Genomic DNA, 18,837 nt, shown 5'->3' on the forward strand with positions numbered 1-18,837 from the left:
GCATGCTAGAAGCAGGCAGCCTTTTCTAGGCTGCTTAGGCAAATGGCTACAATGCTTTTGTGTTCTCTGAGTGAAGTCAAGCACAGGGTTTAGGAAGAGATGCCCCATGGATACCAGCTGGGGAGGATTTTGCTAAGAATAATGCACACGCATATAATTCTGATCATTCTATTATAATAACGACTACTGATATATTGACTCCGAGAAAAACTTGTTATGCTATTAGAATCTCTCGTTTTTCAGAATCCGAATGCCTGGATTTCAGCTTCAACATTTCTATTCTTTAATCTTTACAAATGAGGTCATGTAGAGAAAAGGAAATGCTTATATACTGTTGCTGGGAATGTAAATTAGTACAGCCTCTATGGAAAACAGTATGGAGGTTCCTTAAAGAACTACAAATACTAGTTAAGTTTATGATTATGAAATAAAAACTAAGTAACAAAAACAAACAAACAAAAAGAGAACTACAAATAGAGCTACCATTCAATCCAGCAATCCCACTACTGGGCATCTAGCTAAAGGAAAAGAAATCATCATTTAAAAAAGATACCTGCATGCAAATGTTTATCACAGCACTAGTCACAACAGTAAAGATATGGAATCAACGTAAGTGTCCATCAACGGATGACTGGATAAAGAAGTTGTGGTATATCTACACAATGAAATGTTATTCAGCTATAAAAAAGATGGAATCATGTCTTTTGCAACAACATGGATGGAACTGGAGGCCACTATTTTAAGTGAAACAACACGGAAACAGAAAATCAAATACCACATGTTCTCACTTATAAGTGGGAGCTAAATAATGTGTACCCAGGGACACAGAGTGTGGAATAACAGACACTGAAGACTTGGAAGGGTGGGAAGGGAAAAAGGGATGACAAATACTTACTGGGTACAATGTATATGATTTGGGTGACGGTTACACTGTAAGTCCAGATTTTCCACTATGCAATATATCTATGTATCAAAATTGCACTTGTAGCCCCTAAATTTATATTATAATAAATTTTATAATCATAAATATTTGTGTATAATTTTATAATATATACAAATTTATATATAGAGAAGAGCTAACCTTGCTACTCTAGCTTATGTCAAGTTGCCTTGATATATATATACACGTACACAGGCACAAAATCAAGTTGCCTTGATTTCTCACACAGGAAATTGACTTCATACATATATAAAAGAAATCGATTTCATATATATATATGAAATCAAGGCAACTTGACATAAACTAGAGAAGCAAGGTTAGCTAAATAGGTTGAAGTTTTAGGTGGGGCAAGATACCCCATGATTCTCTGGGTCGTCAAAGCATGGTTTATATATCTGACCTTTGGAAACAGGGATGCTGTTCTCAGGAACGTTGCTTCTCCCAGGATTTTCCTGTGTGCTGTGATAACATCCCATTCACTCACCCATCTGTCCACCCAGTCATGGAGTACCTACTATGTGTCAGGTATTGTGTGTGGTAGACGCTAAAGTACAACATTAGAGTTCTGTAATATGAACAATAATTTGGTGCTCACTGCACGATAAAATGACAAGGTAAATTAAAGACTGGAGTTAAATTCTGAAGTTTGTCATCATTTGTGGGTGAGGTGTGCGTGGGGGTGGGCATGTGCATGATGCTTAATTTAATAAGCAATCCGAAGACACAGAGCTCAGAGTCGCAGCTCTGCAAAGCACACCTTCCACCACTGCTATTTATTTAATGAATACTCCTGGGCGCTCTTTACATTGAAAGATGGTTCATTAGATTTGTGCATCTGCCCTTCTCAGCAATCTGTTGTGTTTCTGATGAAGGCAGGAAAAAACATGAACATATCATTTTCGGGTATGTTATGAGTAACGCAGCTTCCAATGATTACAAAGTCATAAAGGGCTCAGGCTGCCTAATTTCAGGAAAACAATTTGTCTGAATCATTCTCTTTCCATTCCTATCTCATTCTAATCTCACTCACTTATCTTGGAAATTTCAAGTACTAGCCCTTTAAAGGAGAAATACTAATCACCCAATACATTATCTGCAAGCCATAAAAATAAGCATGTTTTTAAGGTATCAAAAAAAGTCCTTTCAAAAATGGCCAAAAAATTCACCCTTTTTTTTCCGACCAAGTTAACCACTACCTCTTGTGGGCCCTGATCCTACATTATTCATCTATCTAGTGTAATCTGTCCTGGGGGCTGGTTATTGTAGTGTGTGTGTGTGTGTGTGTGTGTGTGTGTATGTGTGTGTGTGTGTGTATAAATTCTTGGAAGTCAAAAAAAAAATCTTAAAAAAAAATTTTGTTTCTGTTTCAGAACCTGCTACACAGAAGATACTAATAAAAGTGCTGAACTAGGCCGGGCGTGGTGGCTCACACCTGTAATCCCAGCACTTTGGGAGGCAGAAGCAGGCGGATCACTTGAGGCCAGGAGTTCAACCAGCCTGGCCAACATGGCAAAACCCCATCTCTACCAAAAATACAAAAAATTAGCCAGGAGTGGTGGCTCGTGCCTGGAATCCCAGCTACTTGGGAGGCTGAGGTGGGAGGTGGCTTGAATCCGGGAGGCAGAAAATGCAGTGAGCAGAGATCATGCCACTGCACTCCAGCCTGGGCGAGAGTTGAGATCCTGTATCAAAAAAAAAAAAAAAAAAAAAAAAAAAAATGCTGAACTAAAAATTGAAGGCAGGTTTCCCCATACAGGCCTTTAAACTATTAAAATATAGACTCACTCATTTGCCAGCCCCTAGCAAACACCTATTTAAGGCCTAATAGGTTTGGGCACCATGCAGGACCCATGAATAAAGACAAGGACACAAACACAAACACAAAAATGTTCCTGCCCTCATGGAGCTTATGCTCAGTGAGGTGAGGCAGACGCTGTCCCCATTACCCCTCATCAATGGCCGAGAGTGACAATCCTATGGAAATGCCCTCTGAAGGGGGCACAGATTCTCATACAGTGCCTTGAACAGAAACAGCTGTATTCTTGAGAGGAGATTCTGAAAGCTTCTTTCACTCTCTTATGGAAACAGCTAATATACACACACACAAACTAATGTTATATATAGTGGATTTCTCTATGAAATCACATTTTGAGCAAAGAAACCTTGGCCATTTCTTGGTTCATCATACACTACCTCAAAGGGTAGGCTTGGGCTCCTGCTGAGTGGAGGGAGGTAACTTAAATCTTCGAGGCTGAGTAGCCTTGGTACCTTCCTCCCATCTCCTGTGTAATTTCACAAATAGTAATAAAAGATAGGGCTAGAATTCAGTGTTTATTTCAAGTAGGTTGGAAACTCAAGTGGTCAAGATGGTGGGGAAGACTGAAATATAGTTTTGTTACATCAACCTAGGAAAAATACATGAATTGTAAGAGGCTTTGGGTTAAGAGCTCCCCTGTACGGAATGCTGACTGACTGAGTCGTAGTCAAAGTGTGGCATTAAGCACTGCTGATGATGTGCTCATCTGTGCTGAGTAGCAGAGAAGATGAAGCAGTCCTTGCCTTCAAGATGCTGAACAACATACACTAATAAGCACTTAAAAGACAGTGATACAATTGCCAGAAAGGTAAGAAGAAGATCAAACAGCAGCCCACAGGAGGCAGCGACCAACTCTGCTTCTCCAAGTAGCTGATTTATGGATGATGAAGAGAGAATCATTCATTCAACATGCATCTGACTGCCTATGTTGTACTGTAAATGCTAGGATGTTACTGGAAGTGTATAAATAGACATAAAAACATATATTCCAGCATCCCAATGTAGTTATGATTGGCCATCCAAAAAGCAAAAATCCAGAGTTTCCACAGATTCTGCTGCCCTAAAAGATGAGTGTGGCATATACTGATTCCCTGGAAGAGGCAGCAACAAAACTTCCCACTTCCTAACAGACAAAACGACGACAACTGTGACAAAATGCTGCCCTCACCGATGCTGCATCACTTTAATGCTGCCATGACAAAGAAAACCACAAAGCCCCAGGCAGCTCTGAAAAGGATGGAAAATCCCTAAGCAGATCTCGACAGTGTCAAGTTCTCCACCGGCCCCGTCAGACGCAGCCTCAAGCCTCAAAGGACTGATACTTTTAGTCAGAGTTTTCGGCATTTCGTGTGGAATAAATGTTTTCTTCTGAAATTGGCAACACAACTGGCTGGGTTTTGGGAACGCAACCTCCTGCCAGCCCTGCCACGGCTCGACACCGCTAGACATCCCGAAACCCTATATACTGATTTTCTTTTGTCCTTCAGACACATGGGAAAAGCTCATCCATAACATCTGGACGGTCTTCAAGAAGTCTCCACAGCTGCTGTGGGCAGGCGTTCATTTCTACACAGAAGAAATGACTAACACAAGACTGCGTTTCATCTTCCGGTTGTATGAGGAGCATTTACCATACAGGGCAGTGAGCAAAGGTTACTACATCTTATTCTTCTCAGTAGCATCTATGGTACAACCTAAGAAACATGCCCACCCCACTTAGAGCCCATGGCAGCCTGGGTGTGGCAGGCCTCTGAAGGACACTGCCCCATCTGCTGAGCCAAGATCGTCTTGGCATCCGATCGATACCTACCAGCAAAGTGAAGCTGTGTTCCAGCAGCATCCCATACTGTTGCACGAGCCTCTCTCGGGTCACGCTGGGGAGCTCCGGGAGTGTCTCCCGAATCTGGTCAATATTGATCACTTGCTGTGGGTCTGCACCTGCGGGCAGCGATGTGGCGTCGTAGAGCACCAGGGGAGGCAGGTTGGGTTCTGGCATGAACCTGGGCAGACAGAGGAGAGGAGACAGGACCTGAATCTGGAGTACTTGGATTAATGAGAAAACAAAACCTACCCCAGTAACATGAATGTTTCTGTGTTTAGATGCCATGTTACTTGCAAATATCTTCAAATGTCCTATTACGTCAATTCTGTTTCCCAGTGCATCGGTGGGAAAACCTCCAAACCCACCCAAAACCTCCAAACCCACCCCTCTCCATGCTTATAAATAAGATGAGTGAAAGGACAACACAGGCTTGAAGCCACACTGGGATTTGTAACTGTGGATACATCATTCATTCCACAGTTCATCAGGAGTTGTGTCCACAGTTGTGTGTTGCTTCATGACGGGGATGTGTTTGTAGAGATGTGCTGTTAAGTGATTTTGTCATGGGACCATCACAGAGTGCACTCACATGAACCCGGATGGCACAGCCTAATACACACAGGCCATGTGGAACAGCCTACTGCTCCAAGGCTACCGAGTGTCCCAAATCCTGTAGGCAGCTGTAACACAATAGCATTGGTGCATCTAAGCGTGTCTGAACAAGAAAGGGACAGTACAAATGCCATGTGATAATCTCATGGGACTCCTGCAGCATACATGATCCACTGTTGACAGAAGCATCCGTATGCACGCAGGACTATGTCTTCATAAAGACACAGGCTGGAAAAAACAGGACCGAATGAGAACAATTTGCTTATCAGAAGGAAAGGTGACTTCCCCCCATTTCAACATTTCTACTATTTTTAGCAGCATTTACATAAATTAAAAAATGAAAGGAAAAAAATTTATCCTTGAAAAATAGAAGAAATGAATATATTTTGCCTAAATAAAATATGACAGCTGGAGGAGAGGGAGGGAGGGATGAAGAGGTGGAGCACAGGGCATAGCGAGGCAGTGCAACGTCTTTCTCGGTGCCACACGACAGTGGATGCATGTCATTGTGCATATGTCAAACCCCACGCGATGTGCCACACAAACAGGGAACCCTAGTGTAAACCATGGACTCTAGCCAATACGGAAGTGTGAATATTGGTTTCATCATTGTAACAAATGAGCATCTTGCATTACTGTGTCACATAACAGGAGACTCTGGGGGTAGAGTGGGGAGGGAGAGTACCTGAGAACTTTCCATTCAATTTTACTGTAAAGCTAAAACTGCTCTAAAAAATGAAAGGAATTAATTATTTTAAATGTGAAAGCTGCACCATCGCATGTAATCTTATGAAACAATATGTCCCTCCCTCTGTTCTTGTCCAGCACTCATGGTTTCTCTCTGCCCATTTTTGTCAAACGGCTTATGTAAAAAAAGCAGGGTATTCAGAAGAAGTGGTGGTTCGGAGGGAACGGATTCGAAGCACACACTACCCATCGCCTCACTGCCAGATCTCTTCTGTGAGTTAGTCTGGCTTCTGAAGGCAAGAGGAAATCCATGGGAAGTTCCTGCAGCTCATTATCATTTGAGGCATCACACTGAAGCCACGGGCGGATGGAAAGCCAGACTCCACACTTAGGGGAAGGCACACCAACAGGGTAGGGAGCGACACTCAGGAATAAAGTGGGCTCCTGGGAGAACAGACTCACCCGGGAAGTTCACGGTTAATTAAAATAATTTTGACTCTAGCAGACACACAATGGGAGTTCTTGGGGTGAGGTTCACGGGAAGGGTTTATGAGTTTCTTCTTTCCCACATAAGCATGCTAATTTTGATTCACACTGATAACAACAGCTACACTTGCATCTTTCTGCCCTTCACAAAGGAAAGGTGGCTGATCTCACAACTTTGTTGCTTAAAACTTCAACCTGCTAAACTCAATGAGAAAAAAAATAAAAGTTTCAATTTATCTTATGCCTGTTCTTAGTATCAGCTTTCTTTGTGGGTCTCATATTAAGTAGTTCAACTTAATTTATCATGAAACAGCATCATGTGAGGTTCAAGGGAACCACCATCAACATATGCTATCAACATCTCGTTTCTTGTTTCTTCTCAAGGAGCTTCATTCAGCATAGTACTGAATCGGTTATTGAACACAAGAATAAGAAGAGCCTAGACCCCAACCTCAACTGCCATCCTCTTAGCTCAACTATGACAACTTCGACACAAAAGTGGATGAACAAGTTCTTCCAAAAGCTGAATCAGTCAAACAAGGCACTCTGAGGCTACCAAATCAAGAAACTAGTACTTCTCTCAGTATGCATATCGAAGAGGAAGTCCAGATGTCCCATCATGTAACAACAATGACAAAAAGTGGTTTCTCAAAATTGTTCAGGATCATTACGTTGAACTTTAAATGAACTTGAAATACACTCCAGCCCCCGATATATAGCAGTATTTTGCCATAAGGAGTAACCACCTGTAGTCCTGTTTTCCTTCTTTGTCTCTCATTGACATGGTGCACCTGCAATAGTTAAATAAGAAAACATTAAACATCGCAAGCAGTACTGGCCAGCCTGTATGCAGGGAAGGGCTCCCCTACCAATAAGGGACACAGGCAAAATTGAACTCTGTGGCCTTCCATGGGAAAACCTTAAGTGAATACATTAAAAAAAAAATCATACAGAAAGCAAAATGTACAGAATGATCTTTTTTTTTTTTTTTTTGAGGAAACCTAAGAGTGGAGAAGCTAAGTGCCTCCTTCACGGTCACATGGCTGGCCAGCGGCTGAGCCCAGCCCTCTCGCACCCCGCCTGGCTGTGGTCAGGATGCTCAGCAATGCGAACTCACCCCAGCTGGTAATGAAATGAGCGTGTTTCGTTCAGAATTTCACCTCCATTCTCAAGTTCATTGATTTGCCTCTGAATTTCATAGTCTAGGAAAAACACACCAATTTAGCATCATATTTTGATTATACCTTTCATCTAGTCAAGCAATAATTAGAAACAACCTTTCTCAATCTTTAAGTTAAAAAAAAATCAAGAAGATTGTTTATAATTATCTTTCCCTTACACGCTGTATTTCCCTCTCACTGCCATCACAGAATACTGGTGCTGGAAAGGGCCTTAGGAAGGCAGGCTCCCTCCGTGTTGAGACAATTCAGGTTCAGAGAGATCATTACGCAACCCCATGCAGATGACGTGACTTGGCAGAAGTGGGGCTGGGCCCAATATCTAGGTCTGAGATTGCTGCCTACCAAGGGTTCTTACCCTGGAAGCCTGGGATGGGCTTCAAAGGCTCTGGTACCCCCAAAATTATACACAAAGTGTGGGTTGTGTGCATATGTGCAGGTTTTGGAGAGAGGGTCCAGCATTCGCATTCTTTACAGAGGGACCCACAGCCCCGAATGATTAAGATCCATGGAATGAGGGAGGCTGTGGGGATCTAAAACACAATCACAATTGCTAAGCTGCTGCTGCCTTTTTTTTTTTTTTGAGAGATGGGGGTCTCACTATGTTTTCCAGGTTAGTCTCAATCTCTTGGCCTCAAGCAATCCTCCTGCCTTGGCCTCCCAAAGTGCTGGGATTACAGGCCAGGCATGAGCCACTGAGCCCAGCCTGCTAAGTTTCTTTATGAAAATATCTTGAGCCTCCACCTTAACTCTCCTTCCCACCATGTACTACCTTCCCTTGCCCAAACCTAAACCCTTTATCCGAGCTGCTAAGAGGCAGCAACACCAACACATGTCAGTTTTTGCTGCCCATCTCTCCCCAGCTCCAGTGATCTCTTTGGTTGACACGAGATGATGGCTAAATGGCCTGACACTGGGAGAAAAAGGTGGTGGAAAGAATCACAGACTTGGAGAATTGAACTCATAGTAGTAAAGCTTTGGCTCTTCCACTCTGAGTCAGACCACAGGGAGAATTCCCCCTCAGACTGGTCCTCCAAAGAGTTCTTCATAGGACAGGAGAAGCCTAGGGACAGCCAAAAAGACGCCGGGGTCTCCTTCATAACTTGTGGATGACTCTACCTAAAATCTGGCTGCTTTTTTTAGGTTACTATCACCAACTCTTAAAATAACGGGTCCCAGCCCACTACTACCTGCATTTCCTCCATTTCTTCCATGCTTCCCACCAACTTGGCTTATAAGGGTTTTCCCTGACTCAAACCTTTCCCGGCTTTGGGAACATGGGTTATGTCCCTTTCTGGAGGCAGAACAGTTCACCATCTTTAGTCTGCCTTCATGTGGGAGCCTACCCCTTCCCTCTCTGCTCCCATAAGCTATCCCTTTGACCACTTTAATGCCTTTTTCCTGAAGACTGTCTTCATTGAGGCTGGTTGATTCACTTGAGGTTCAGGACAATAAGGTTTAACACAAGACTAGAATCATCTTTTCTGTACTGTTTCTAATATTTTCTTGACAAGACCAGGGCTCTATTAAACATTCTGGCTACAGCAAAACTTTGGCAACAAACTCAGTTGTCTTGGTCTCTGTGCACTCTTGAAGCGGTGCACTTCAAACTCCATCCCTCCTTCTTCCTCTCTAGAGAGCTTTGGTTTTAAAAAATCTTTTTAGTACTCTGAGGTCCTCCCCTTGAATTCACAGTTACCTATATCTATGGGATTGCCCAGATATTTATCCTGCTAAGCTATTTTAATTATTATACATTTATCATCAATGAAATACCCACAGTGTGGCTCCAGAAAGACTACTCTTTGACTGCATGGGCACATAACCTAGCAGTTAAAAAGAATATAAAAAGCAGGAAAACATAATGACCACTTAGGTCAAGCCACGGTCAATCTAAAATGAACAACCATGCCCTTATAAATCTCAGGCTGGTCAGAAAGAAGGTAGAAAATAGTAAAACATAGCCATGATCTTCTGTGGATCCTCTGATAAACAGGTAGAGTCTAATTTCCCCTCAAGTCTGCTTTGAATTCAATGTAATATTCTTTTTTTTTCTCAGAGACAGAGTCTTGCTCTGTCGCCCAGGCTAGGGTGCTGTGGCGCGATCACAGCTCACTATGACCTCAAACTCCTGGACTCAAGTGATCCTCCCTCCTCAGCCTCCTGAGTAGCTGGGAGTACAGGTGCACACCACCACGCCTGGCTAAATTTTTTACTTTTTGTAGAGATGGGGTTTTGCTATGTTGCCCAGGTGGTCTTGAACTCCTGGCCTCAAGCAATCCACCCACCTTGGCTTCCCAAAGTGCTGGGATTATAGGCATGAGCCACTATGCCTGGCTTCAATCTACTTTGAACAGAATACACTGGAAGTGACACTGTGTGAGTTCTACAGCTTAGGACTCACTTCTGCCTTCATCCTCCTGAAATGCTCCCACTGCCTCATAAGAAAGCCAAGGTCAGGCAAGTGCATAAGAAGAAAGATCACATGGATGGAGAAGCCCAGCAGACATCGGCATCAAGGCCCCAGCGTGTGAGACAGACTACCACGGACCCACTGCTTCAGCTGGCCTCCTGGTTTCCCACAGCCACATGAGTGAGCTGACGCAGGACCAGGAGAACGGACCAGTGAAAACGAAAGTAGTTCTTGCATAAGCCCCTACGTTTCTGGGTTGTTTGTTACCCAGCAGGAGAGAAACAATAGGAAGAAGGACGCTAGGAGCAGCAGCTGGCATTCACCTATGGCTTTGGCCAGGAACCTGATGCTGTTGAGATTCTTCACTTCCGTTCGAACGCCCAAAGGCTCCCCAGGGTGATGCACGGATATATTGGCATCCACTCTCAACTGGCCCTCTGGAAGGAGAGAAAAAAACAACTCCTTAGAAATTCTTGGAGGTGACATGGTCTTTTAAAGGCAGGAAGTGTCAAAGGAAGCAGCATGTAACTCTACCTGCTGTTTAGTTACAGCAGCCTAACTTCAGAGTTAGGCTCTGAAGTACATGGCTGGTACTTCTGGCCCCTCGAGAGGGGTTACAGTCCTGAGGCATCTACGGTGTGCGCCTGTACATGTGAGCACATACAGATGTGTGTGCGCACATACCAAAGAGAAGTTTTAGACACGCCAGCTGGAGAGATCTAATGTTTTTGTGCTAAATAAGAAAAACAAAACTATTAAAATGGAGATTGACTCTGCAGTTTTATACCGAAGTTTTTTTCCAACTGTCAGAGCTGAGTTGGAGGAAAGGCCTCATATATCTGATAACCCTATACTGCTCTCCAATGGAATGTGGATTTCTAACAGTGATTCCAGGAGATTTAGAGGAGAGTCCTTGAGAATTTGCAGCTCAACGGCAAGAACTGAAACCTGGGCTTTTCCCCCTCCTCCTTCCTCCAGGTACCGTAATAATCTCCTCCTTCCACAAACATGACTCCGAATCCTTCCTGACGATTTGCCACAGCAGAAAGGCAGAGCTGTTACGAAGTCGGGAGTCTGTGGTGGGACTCAGAGAGGTGCTGACCCCATGCGGGGAGGACCTTCTTTGACCCTGGAGGCCCCTCAGATTAGGAGCAACAAGCCCTAAAGAAACAGGCAGTGTGTGGGGAGGACTAAAAGGCTCTTGAGAAAGAGAGAGAGAGACAGAGAGAGAGAGAAATTTCAAGACAAATAGATGTAGGTAGGAAAGAATCACATTTGGCACCCTGCAAAGTAAAGCTCAGATTCTCTATTCCCCGTTTCATTTACAACATTTAAAAGAGAACAGAGTGAGAAGACAAAACGCTGGATTTTATTTTCCTAGTTAAGTTTTTAAATTAAAAAGTAATCTGCCAAACCTGAGTGTCTTGATGGGCTGAATAAATTCATTTCCCAAGATTCCAAAGCAAAAGCATATTAAAATAATAAAGTAGTCAAAATGAATTCCATGTCATGAAAAGGAACTGGTTCTCTGTCATTCTCCCAGTGCTGGGCGGTGCAGCCTATACCAAGCTGGAGGTCACCGGCAGCCGGTGGCTGACACCTCGCCACTCATTCTCAGAGAAAGGGAAGGGTTCGCCCAGTTGCCACCCATGCTGACAGGGAAAAGATGCCTCTTAGCTCAGACATTACTCTCTCTCCAGCACTGACTTCTCGACATTTTTACAAGAATTCTGTAGCCCCTTATTTTTAATCCCTTTTTTGACAAGTTGTGTGTATCTGCATCTCAGGCAGTCCCAACTACTCCTGAAATCCTGAGACTCTCGGTCTAGGAACCCTGAGGTCATCTTCTACTTCTCTGTTTTATTTGCCCCTTATATCCAAACTGGCAACTAGCCCCTACCAGTTTGGAAGCTGCCAAATATCCCTCATGTCTGTCACGGCCTTTCCATTTCCGTCGCTACCACCCTTGCCCAAGGTCCCTCGCCTGAGGTCTCCGAGCTTCAGGCTTAGGTTATAAGATCACATCCTGACTCTTAACACAGTTCCCTCCTTGTCCAGGGGCTGGCAATGTGGCTGTGACTTTCATACTGCTACAGTCTGGGTTCATCATTCCTGCTGTTTACTCAACAGCACAGACAGTTCCTACTGGATCACCTGGGCTCCTCTGCTTGGCGTTCCACAGCTCTCCTCTGATTTCGGTCGACACAACCCGTATGTTCCCACTGCTCATTCCGGAAGAAAGATCTCCACCAATCAGGGCAGCCCTCTGCATACACATCCCTGTCCGCTCCACCAGCACGCTCTCTTTATCAGAGCTACTGTCCCTCTCCTCATCCCTCAAGGCTTCACTGGAGTGTTACCGCCTCCTCCTAGAAGGCCTCCTCAGCAAGCTGGCCTGCACTGGTGGGTCCCCTAACTATCAGAATACTCATAATCTATACTACACAATTTAGTATGTGACCATAGTCTACTGTGCACTGGCCTCCATCTTTAAGACCAGAGTGGAAGGCCCCTGAGGCCTGGGCCAGATTTTAACCCCCACTTGCCTTCTCAAGGGCGTCACTCTCAGTTATCCCTTCTCTCCCATACCAGTCATTACTCTTTCTCAGCATTCCATCTGACATATACATATGCAACAGTATTTCTCATTAAATGAACAAACAAGAACCCCAAAACCTATTCCCTTGAACCCAGTTCTCACTCTATCAGTCACTCAGCTATGTTTCTCTGGTTTCCTTTTCAGCAAAGCCTCTTACACAAGTTTTGTTTGTTTGTTGCATATACTGTCTCCACTATTTCACTTCCCATTTATTCCTAAACCCACGTCAGCCTGGCTTCTCTCCCCATCTCTCTAAAAATGCCCTTGTCAGAGTCACCAACAGTCTCCTGGCTGCCACATCCGGTGGACACAGTACACCCTTGTCTTCACCTACTGGACACCTCAGCAGCATGTGACACGCCAACCGATCCTTCCTTCGTGAAGTACTTCCTAGCTCAGCTTCTGTCGCCTTTTGCTCCCAGTTTTCCTCCTCTGGATGCTTTGTTTCCATTTCACTTGCTGATGCCTTCCTTCCCATCCAAACCCAGGACCCCCTTCCTTATCTAGACTCTCCGGGTGGGCGGATACAGTTTTAAATACCACCTCGTGCTGAGGATGCCTACATTTGTCTCTCCAGCCCAGGCCTCTCTGAGCTCCACACTTACAGCTCCGGTATCTATTTGACACCTCCACTTGGAGGCCTCACAGGCAGCTCAGTTTCCAAAAGGAAATCCTGATTTGCCCCTGCACAAAGACGTTCTCGATCTCGCCTTCGTTTCAGTAAACAGCACCACCACCTAGCTCCTCCAACTTCCCTAAAGTCATTTGTGCTTTCTTCCTGTCTCTTACCTTCCACACAGCCTATTTCTAAAAACCATCTTGTACGTCTCCCCGTCTCCCCGTCTCTCCATCTTCATCTTCACTGCCACCAGTGCTGTTCAAAACAGCATCGTCTTCCATCTGAACTATTGCAAAAGCTTCTTAACTGGTCTCCTGGCTTCTACTCTTACTCATCTGAAATCCACTTCCCACAGAGCAGCCAGAGCGGTTTTCTAAAACATTCAGCAGACTATGTCTTTCCCTTGCTTAAAAGCCTTTCAGTGATTACCACTGCACCTGGGTTGAGAGCTAAACTTCCTGCCATTATCTCTGATCTACCCCTTGCCCGCCTTTACAGTGTCACCTGATGCAACTGCTCCTTCTGCTTCTGGCACAGTGGCCTTGTGCTACCTTGCTTACCTCAGGGCCCATCCCCAGCCTCTCACCAGGGCCCTGGCCTCAGCTGCTTTCTGGAATGCTCGTCTCCTGGTTCTATGCTGCCTGAGCCTTGAATCATTCTTCAGGTTTTAAATAAATGTCACCTCCTCTGAGGGGCCTTTAAAAAACGACACTGTCACCTTCCAATGTGACTCTGTAGTATGGCACCCCATTTATTTCCTTGAAGCATTTGTTGCTGTAATTATTTTATTTGTTAATGTATTTGTCACCCTCCTGAACGTAAGATCCATGTGGCAGGAACAATGCCTTCTGCGGAACCTAGGGTTGGGTCTGGCACTTGGTGACTGTTGAATAAATGAAATCTTATTGAGCGACACATGCCAGAACGCTGGCATTTTCCTGAGCAATGAGTAAGCAGACTGGTTTCTGTCTCACAGTAGGTTCCCGGTAAGTTCCACAGTTCCGTCTGAATAGGACTAATCTGCAGTTGGAATCCACTGAAAGGCCCATTAAGCTCAAAGGAAAACTTCCAAAGTGTGCTGAGCTCCATCGAACCAAACTGCAATACTTGGGAGACAACTTTTTCTGAACTCAGGGAACCATGAATTGGACCTCGCCTGCTTTTAAAAATGAAAGCATCTTTCACAATTTAGAATTCTAATTTGGAAGAGGAATAAAAGCATGAGTTTCAGTCTCTCCCAGAGAAGACTACACTCCATAAATACCTGAGAGGAATCATTTAGTATCCTGCAGTGTTGAAAGAGAGTTCGCTATCCTGGATTCAAATGCAGTATCAAACATTAACAAAAGACGTGCTATCTAGTGAAGACAAAATACCTTTTAAACAAATTAAGTTAAATTGCCTCAAGTGCACAAAAGCTTTACTAGTTAGGTTTGCTTCAATGCATTCTGCACCACTGAGGGAGAGCCTTCATTCACACATCATGAGAATGGCATCAGGCTCAATTTCTACCTTCTAGAAGTCGAGATTTATAACAGCAAAACTAAAAAAACTATACCACTGAGCACAGTGATAAAGTGCAGTTTCGTAGTTTTCTCTAAGACACATTCACACAACAGAAATATAACATCAAGATAGAAAACTGTTTCTGCAAATAGCAGGGGCCCAAAGATGTGGTGGGGAAGGTCTGTTAAACTATCTCGTTCTGATCACTGAAAATAAAACAAGGTTTGACCAAAAAAAAAGTGACCAAATTTTATTGAACATATTTTACAAAGCTCATTCATCTAGATGAGTGGTCATTCCATAAAAGTATTACTACTTGTTACTGTTAATAAGAGCACTGAATATGTACCCAGCACAGGCTATTTTCGAGGCCCTGTCTTAAGTTTTCTAGACATTAGTACATTCATTAGTACACATCCTGACATTAGTATATTCATTGTAATACAGCTTTAGAGTTCTCTGTAATACAGCTGTAATACAGCTTCAGAAGTTCCCAACCCGGGGGCCATGCACAGGTCCTGGTCTGTGGCCTGTTAGGAACCAGGAGGCACAGCAGGAGGTCAGGAGGTGAGTGGTGAGCAAGAGAGCCAAGCTTCATCTGTATTGACAGCTGCTCCTTATCCCTCGCATCACCATCTGAGCTCCGCCTCCTGTCAGATCAGCCGTGGCATTACATTCTCATAGGAGCACGACCCCCATTGTGAACTGTGCAGGACAGGGATCTAGGCTTTTGCTCCTATGATAATCTAACGTCTAATAATCTGTCACTGTCTATCACCCCCAGATAAGGGACCATTTAGCTGCAGGTAAACCAGCTCAGCACTCCCAGTGATTCTACATTATGGTGAGTTGTATAATTATTTCATTATATATTACAATGTAATAATAGAAATAAAGTGCACAATCAATGCAATGCACTTGAATCATCCTGAAACCACCCTACCTTCGGCCCCCCAAGTCCATGGAAAAATTGTCTTTCATGAAACCAGTCCCGGGAGCTAAAACGGTTGGGGACTGTTGGTTTTGGTGACAAAGCCACTGAGCTATTCCCGAGGCCTTTCAAACGTAACCTATCCAAACTGGAATTCTACGTTTTCTCCCACAAAGTAATTCCTCTCAGCCAGCTGCCGCAACTCTATCAGATGGCCTTGATGACTTCTTTTCCTCTTTGGTTTCTTCTTTTCCCTTTCTGTACAAAATTATTTGGGGCCATGTTTTTTAAGTGTGGAAAGTGAGGCTCAGAGAAATCAAAGCCTGGGCACCTATAGCTAGAAGTTGTAGGACAGGATTCCAAGCCAGATCCGGGACCTGGCAGCCCTTGGCACCCTGCCTTGCTATCCTGCCTCTCTTAAGTCAGCATCTGTGATGTTGTCACGACACTGCCATGGCTGCCACTAGGGAAATGGTATGATGCTGTGCTTAGAGAAATGGCTCTTGGACCCAGACACACCTGGGCTCAAGTCCCAGCTCCGTTACTTCTTCTGAGCCTTGGGCAAATAACCCCCACCTCTCTCAGCCTCAGTTTCCTCACCTGCAACAGGCAAACACTAGCACCTACTTCTCAGCAATGTCATTAAAATTTAAATGAGATGATAAATTAATTTAAAAATGCCTAGTGAACTGAGGAGCACGTATTAAATGTCCCAACTGGTAGATATTATTATCGTTGAAACACTTAGCATGTCTACTTCTGTAAACATTCAACTTAACAAACTATTAATACTTTGGGCATCTCCTCAACAGGGGCAAAAGGCTGTCCACTGAGAAGGAAATGACTTGGAACCTGGGCTGAGTTGTTCTATGCTCATCAGCAAAACTATCAGGAACTCACTGAACCACAGCCCAGAAGCAATTAGGCTTCATTCCACAGCACCCTGGGTGTCCACCAGTCTTCAGTGTCACTTCTTCAGGGTGGCCCTCAGCTCCTGAGCTGCAGGCTCCAAGGCCAACACACTGGTCCTAAAGGGGTGGCGGGAGGGACGGAAGGATGAGCAAAGGAGAGGGGGCTGATAAAATGCTCACAGCACCAAGGAGTTGGCTCCCTGCAGACTCCAGGCAGACCTCAGCTCCCACAGAACTTTAGAACAACCAAAGCCTCTCGGCTGCTGTGCTAAGAGCTGCTGGATTTGTATTTAAAAGAAACAAAAAGTGTCACAACAAATGAGATTTAATGAACACTCTCAGCTGTCACTGACTGATGAGTTCTTGCCACTACGGTTTATCTCTTGGCAAGGACCCAGATGGGACTATGTCTCAGCTAACAGGTGGCCTATTTATGATCCCATAGGGTTGGTAGGAATCACAGTTACTTTGAAGAAGAATGGGATAATAAAAACTTTCTTAAAGCAATCAACACTTGGAGCATAAATGGATAACCATCCAACTTGCCCATATTTCATTTGTGTTCTATGGATTAAAAAAAAAAGTGGCATGAGCAATAAATCTAAAATTGAGAATTCTCTTACTCTAAAAGAGACCATTGTCTCTGTAAAGAAACTTGTAGGCAGCTAACCTTTATGCCACTCAAACTCATGTGGCTGTGTTTTTCCAGTCTTTAGCTTACAGAAAATAGCAAATAAGCAAGTTCTCTCCTCAGATTCAACATGTACCAGGGCTCTGATGTTAAAATTTGCTCCTTGTTACACATTCTATATGACAAATGTGGCATTACAAATCCAGAAGTTCCCCTGTAATGTGCAAATACATTATGTGACATGCTAAGCTTGGTAAATAGTATTATCAGACAGCACGGAGATGAACATCATCATCAACGGCATTTCCTGGGCACCTGCTGTGACCATTGTACCGTGCTATGGAAAAATGCAATTGTAGATTCAGAACCTATATTTTGTCTCCTCTCCATCAGGGCGTGCTCTGAGGGTGGCAGAAGTTTTAAAAAAGTCCCTAGGAACAGAGTACAGGAGAAAACGATGGCAGAAGCTACCCTTTAGGGACTTATGGGAGAGCAAAGCAGTACCAGGCCAGGGCAAAGGACATCTAGAGTCATGAGGAAATCGAGTGTGACCAAAACCTATGATCTTTATATGCAATTTGCAAATGCTTCAAATGTGCAGTCTGGTCCCGAGGGTGCAAGTGTTTCTTTTATTTGTTTTAGTTTCCTACTGTATTTCCACTGAATTTAATTAAGATTTTATCTCAGGGTAAAGTTTGCATAATCTTGGCTTACAGTCAACATAATTTGGCTTCCGCTGTATATGGATGAAAAATCTATGAAAGAAAAGAAACAGACTCAAAGGAAAAGAGACAACTAATGACAAAGTGCTATCTATACGGAACTCACTAACTAAGAACTGTTCTTGATAAACACAGTGTCTTCTTCCTGAGAAAGACTGAACTGTTCAAAACCATTAGTTCATTAAGGGTTTGGTGTGTCTGCAATGTTGCTGGTCATGCATTTATATTTGGTTGCGGGCTCATCAAAGAATCCAAGGAAAATTCTAAAAAACAGGGTTGCAAAAGGGAAAAAAAATGGCTGCAAACAACCTCAATATAACTGACAGAAAATAAAACTAAAGTCAGAGAGGTTCTAGGAGGCAGGAAGGGAGAGGGAAACAAGAAGGCTGCTTCTGCGGCTTCTACCTGCCATGTTTGCCTGGCTGGTCCCCAGGGCTTGAAGGATCAGCTGCAGCTCCCTGACAGCTGTTGCCGCCTCTTCTCCACAGGACAAGTCGGGCTCCAGGACCACCTCCAGAAGGCCCACGCCTACCAAAGAGGGGCAGAGTCAGCCTCACTGCAGTTCTCCAATTTCACCAACAGAAAAATTAGGCTTCAGTTTCAGGAAAATCCTGCCTTACTGATGGACTCTGAGTGGTTCTAACCTCTCAATCATTTCTCTTCCCTTCCAGCATTTTTTTTTTTTTTTTTTTTGAGACAGAGCCTTGCTCTGTCGCCCAGGTGGAGTGCAGTGGCATGATCATAGCTCACTGTAGCCCTGAACTTCTGGGCTCAAGTGATCCTCCCACCTCAGCCTCCTGAAGATCTGGGACTACAGGTGTATGGCACCACACCTGGCTGTTAATTTTTTGGCGAGTAGGTCTTGCTATGTTGCCCAGCCTGATCTCAAACTCTGTGTCAAGTGATCCTCCCACCTCAGCCTCCTGAGTCGCTAGCATTACAAGTGTAGGCTCCTAGGCCCCAC

General features: G+C 44.1%; 1 protein-coding gene across 2 annotated transcripts in view; it reads right to left on the minus strand.

The window, feature by feature from the left end:
- The window catches only part of GATB (glutamyl-tRNA amidotransferase subunit B), an 84,983-nt gene that overhangs the window by 25,623 nt on the left and 40,523 nt on the right, over window positions 1-18,837 (minus strand). The window contains exons 5-9 of one of the 2 annotated variants that reach the window (XM_001083960.5): window positions 18,279-18,401; window positions 10,278-10,391; window positions 7,481-7,565; window positions 7,110-7,154; window positions 4,567-4,756 (exon numbers count right to left, since the gene is read on the minus strand). In XM_001083960.5, coding sequence (XP_001083960.2) covers window positions 4,567-4,756; window positions 7,110-7,154; window positions 7,481-7,565; window positions 10,278-10,391; window positions 18,279-18,401 — 557 coding nt within the window. The remainder of the gene's footprint in view (window positions 1-4,566; window positions 4,757-7,109; window positions 7,155-7,480; window positions 7,566-10,277; window positions 10,392-18,278; window positions 18,402-18,837) is intronic. The other variant, XM_001083846.5, reaches the window with a different exon arrangement.

Source organism: Macaca mulatta, chromosome 5, assembly GCF_049350105.2.
Source record: "Macaca mulatta isolate MMU2019108-1 chromosome 5, T2T-MMU8v2.0, whole genome shotgun sequence".
NCBI lineage: Eukaryota > Metazoa > Chordata > Mammalia > Primates > Cercopithecidae > Macaca > Macaca mulatta.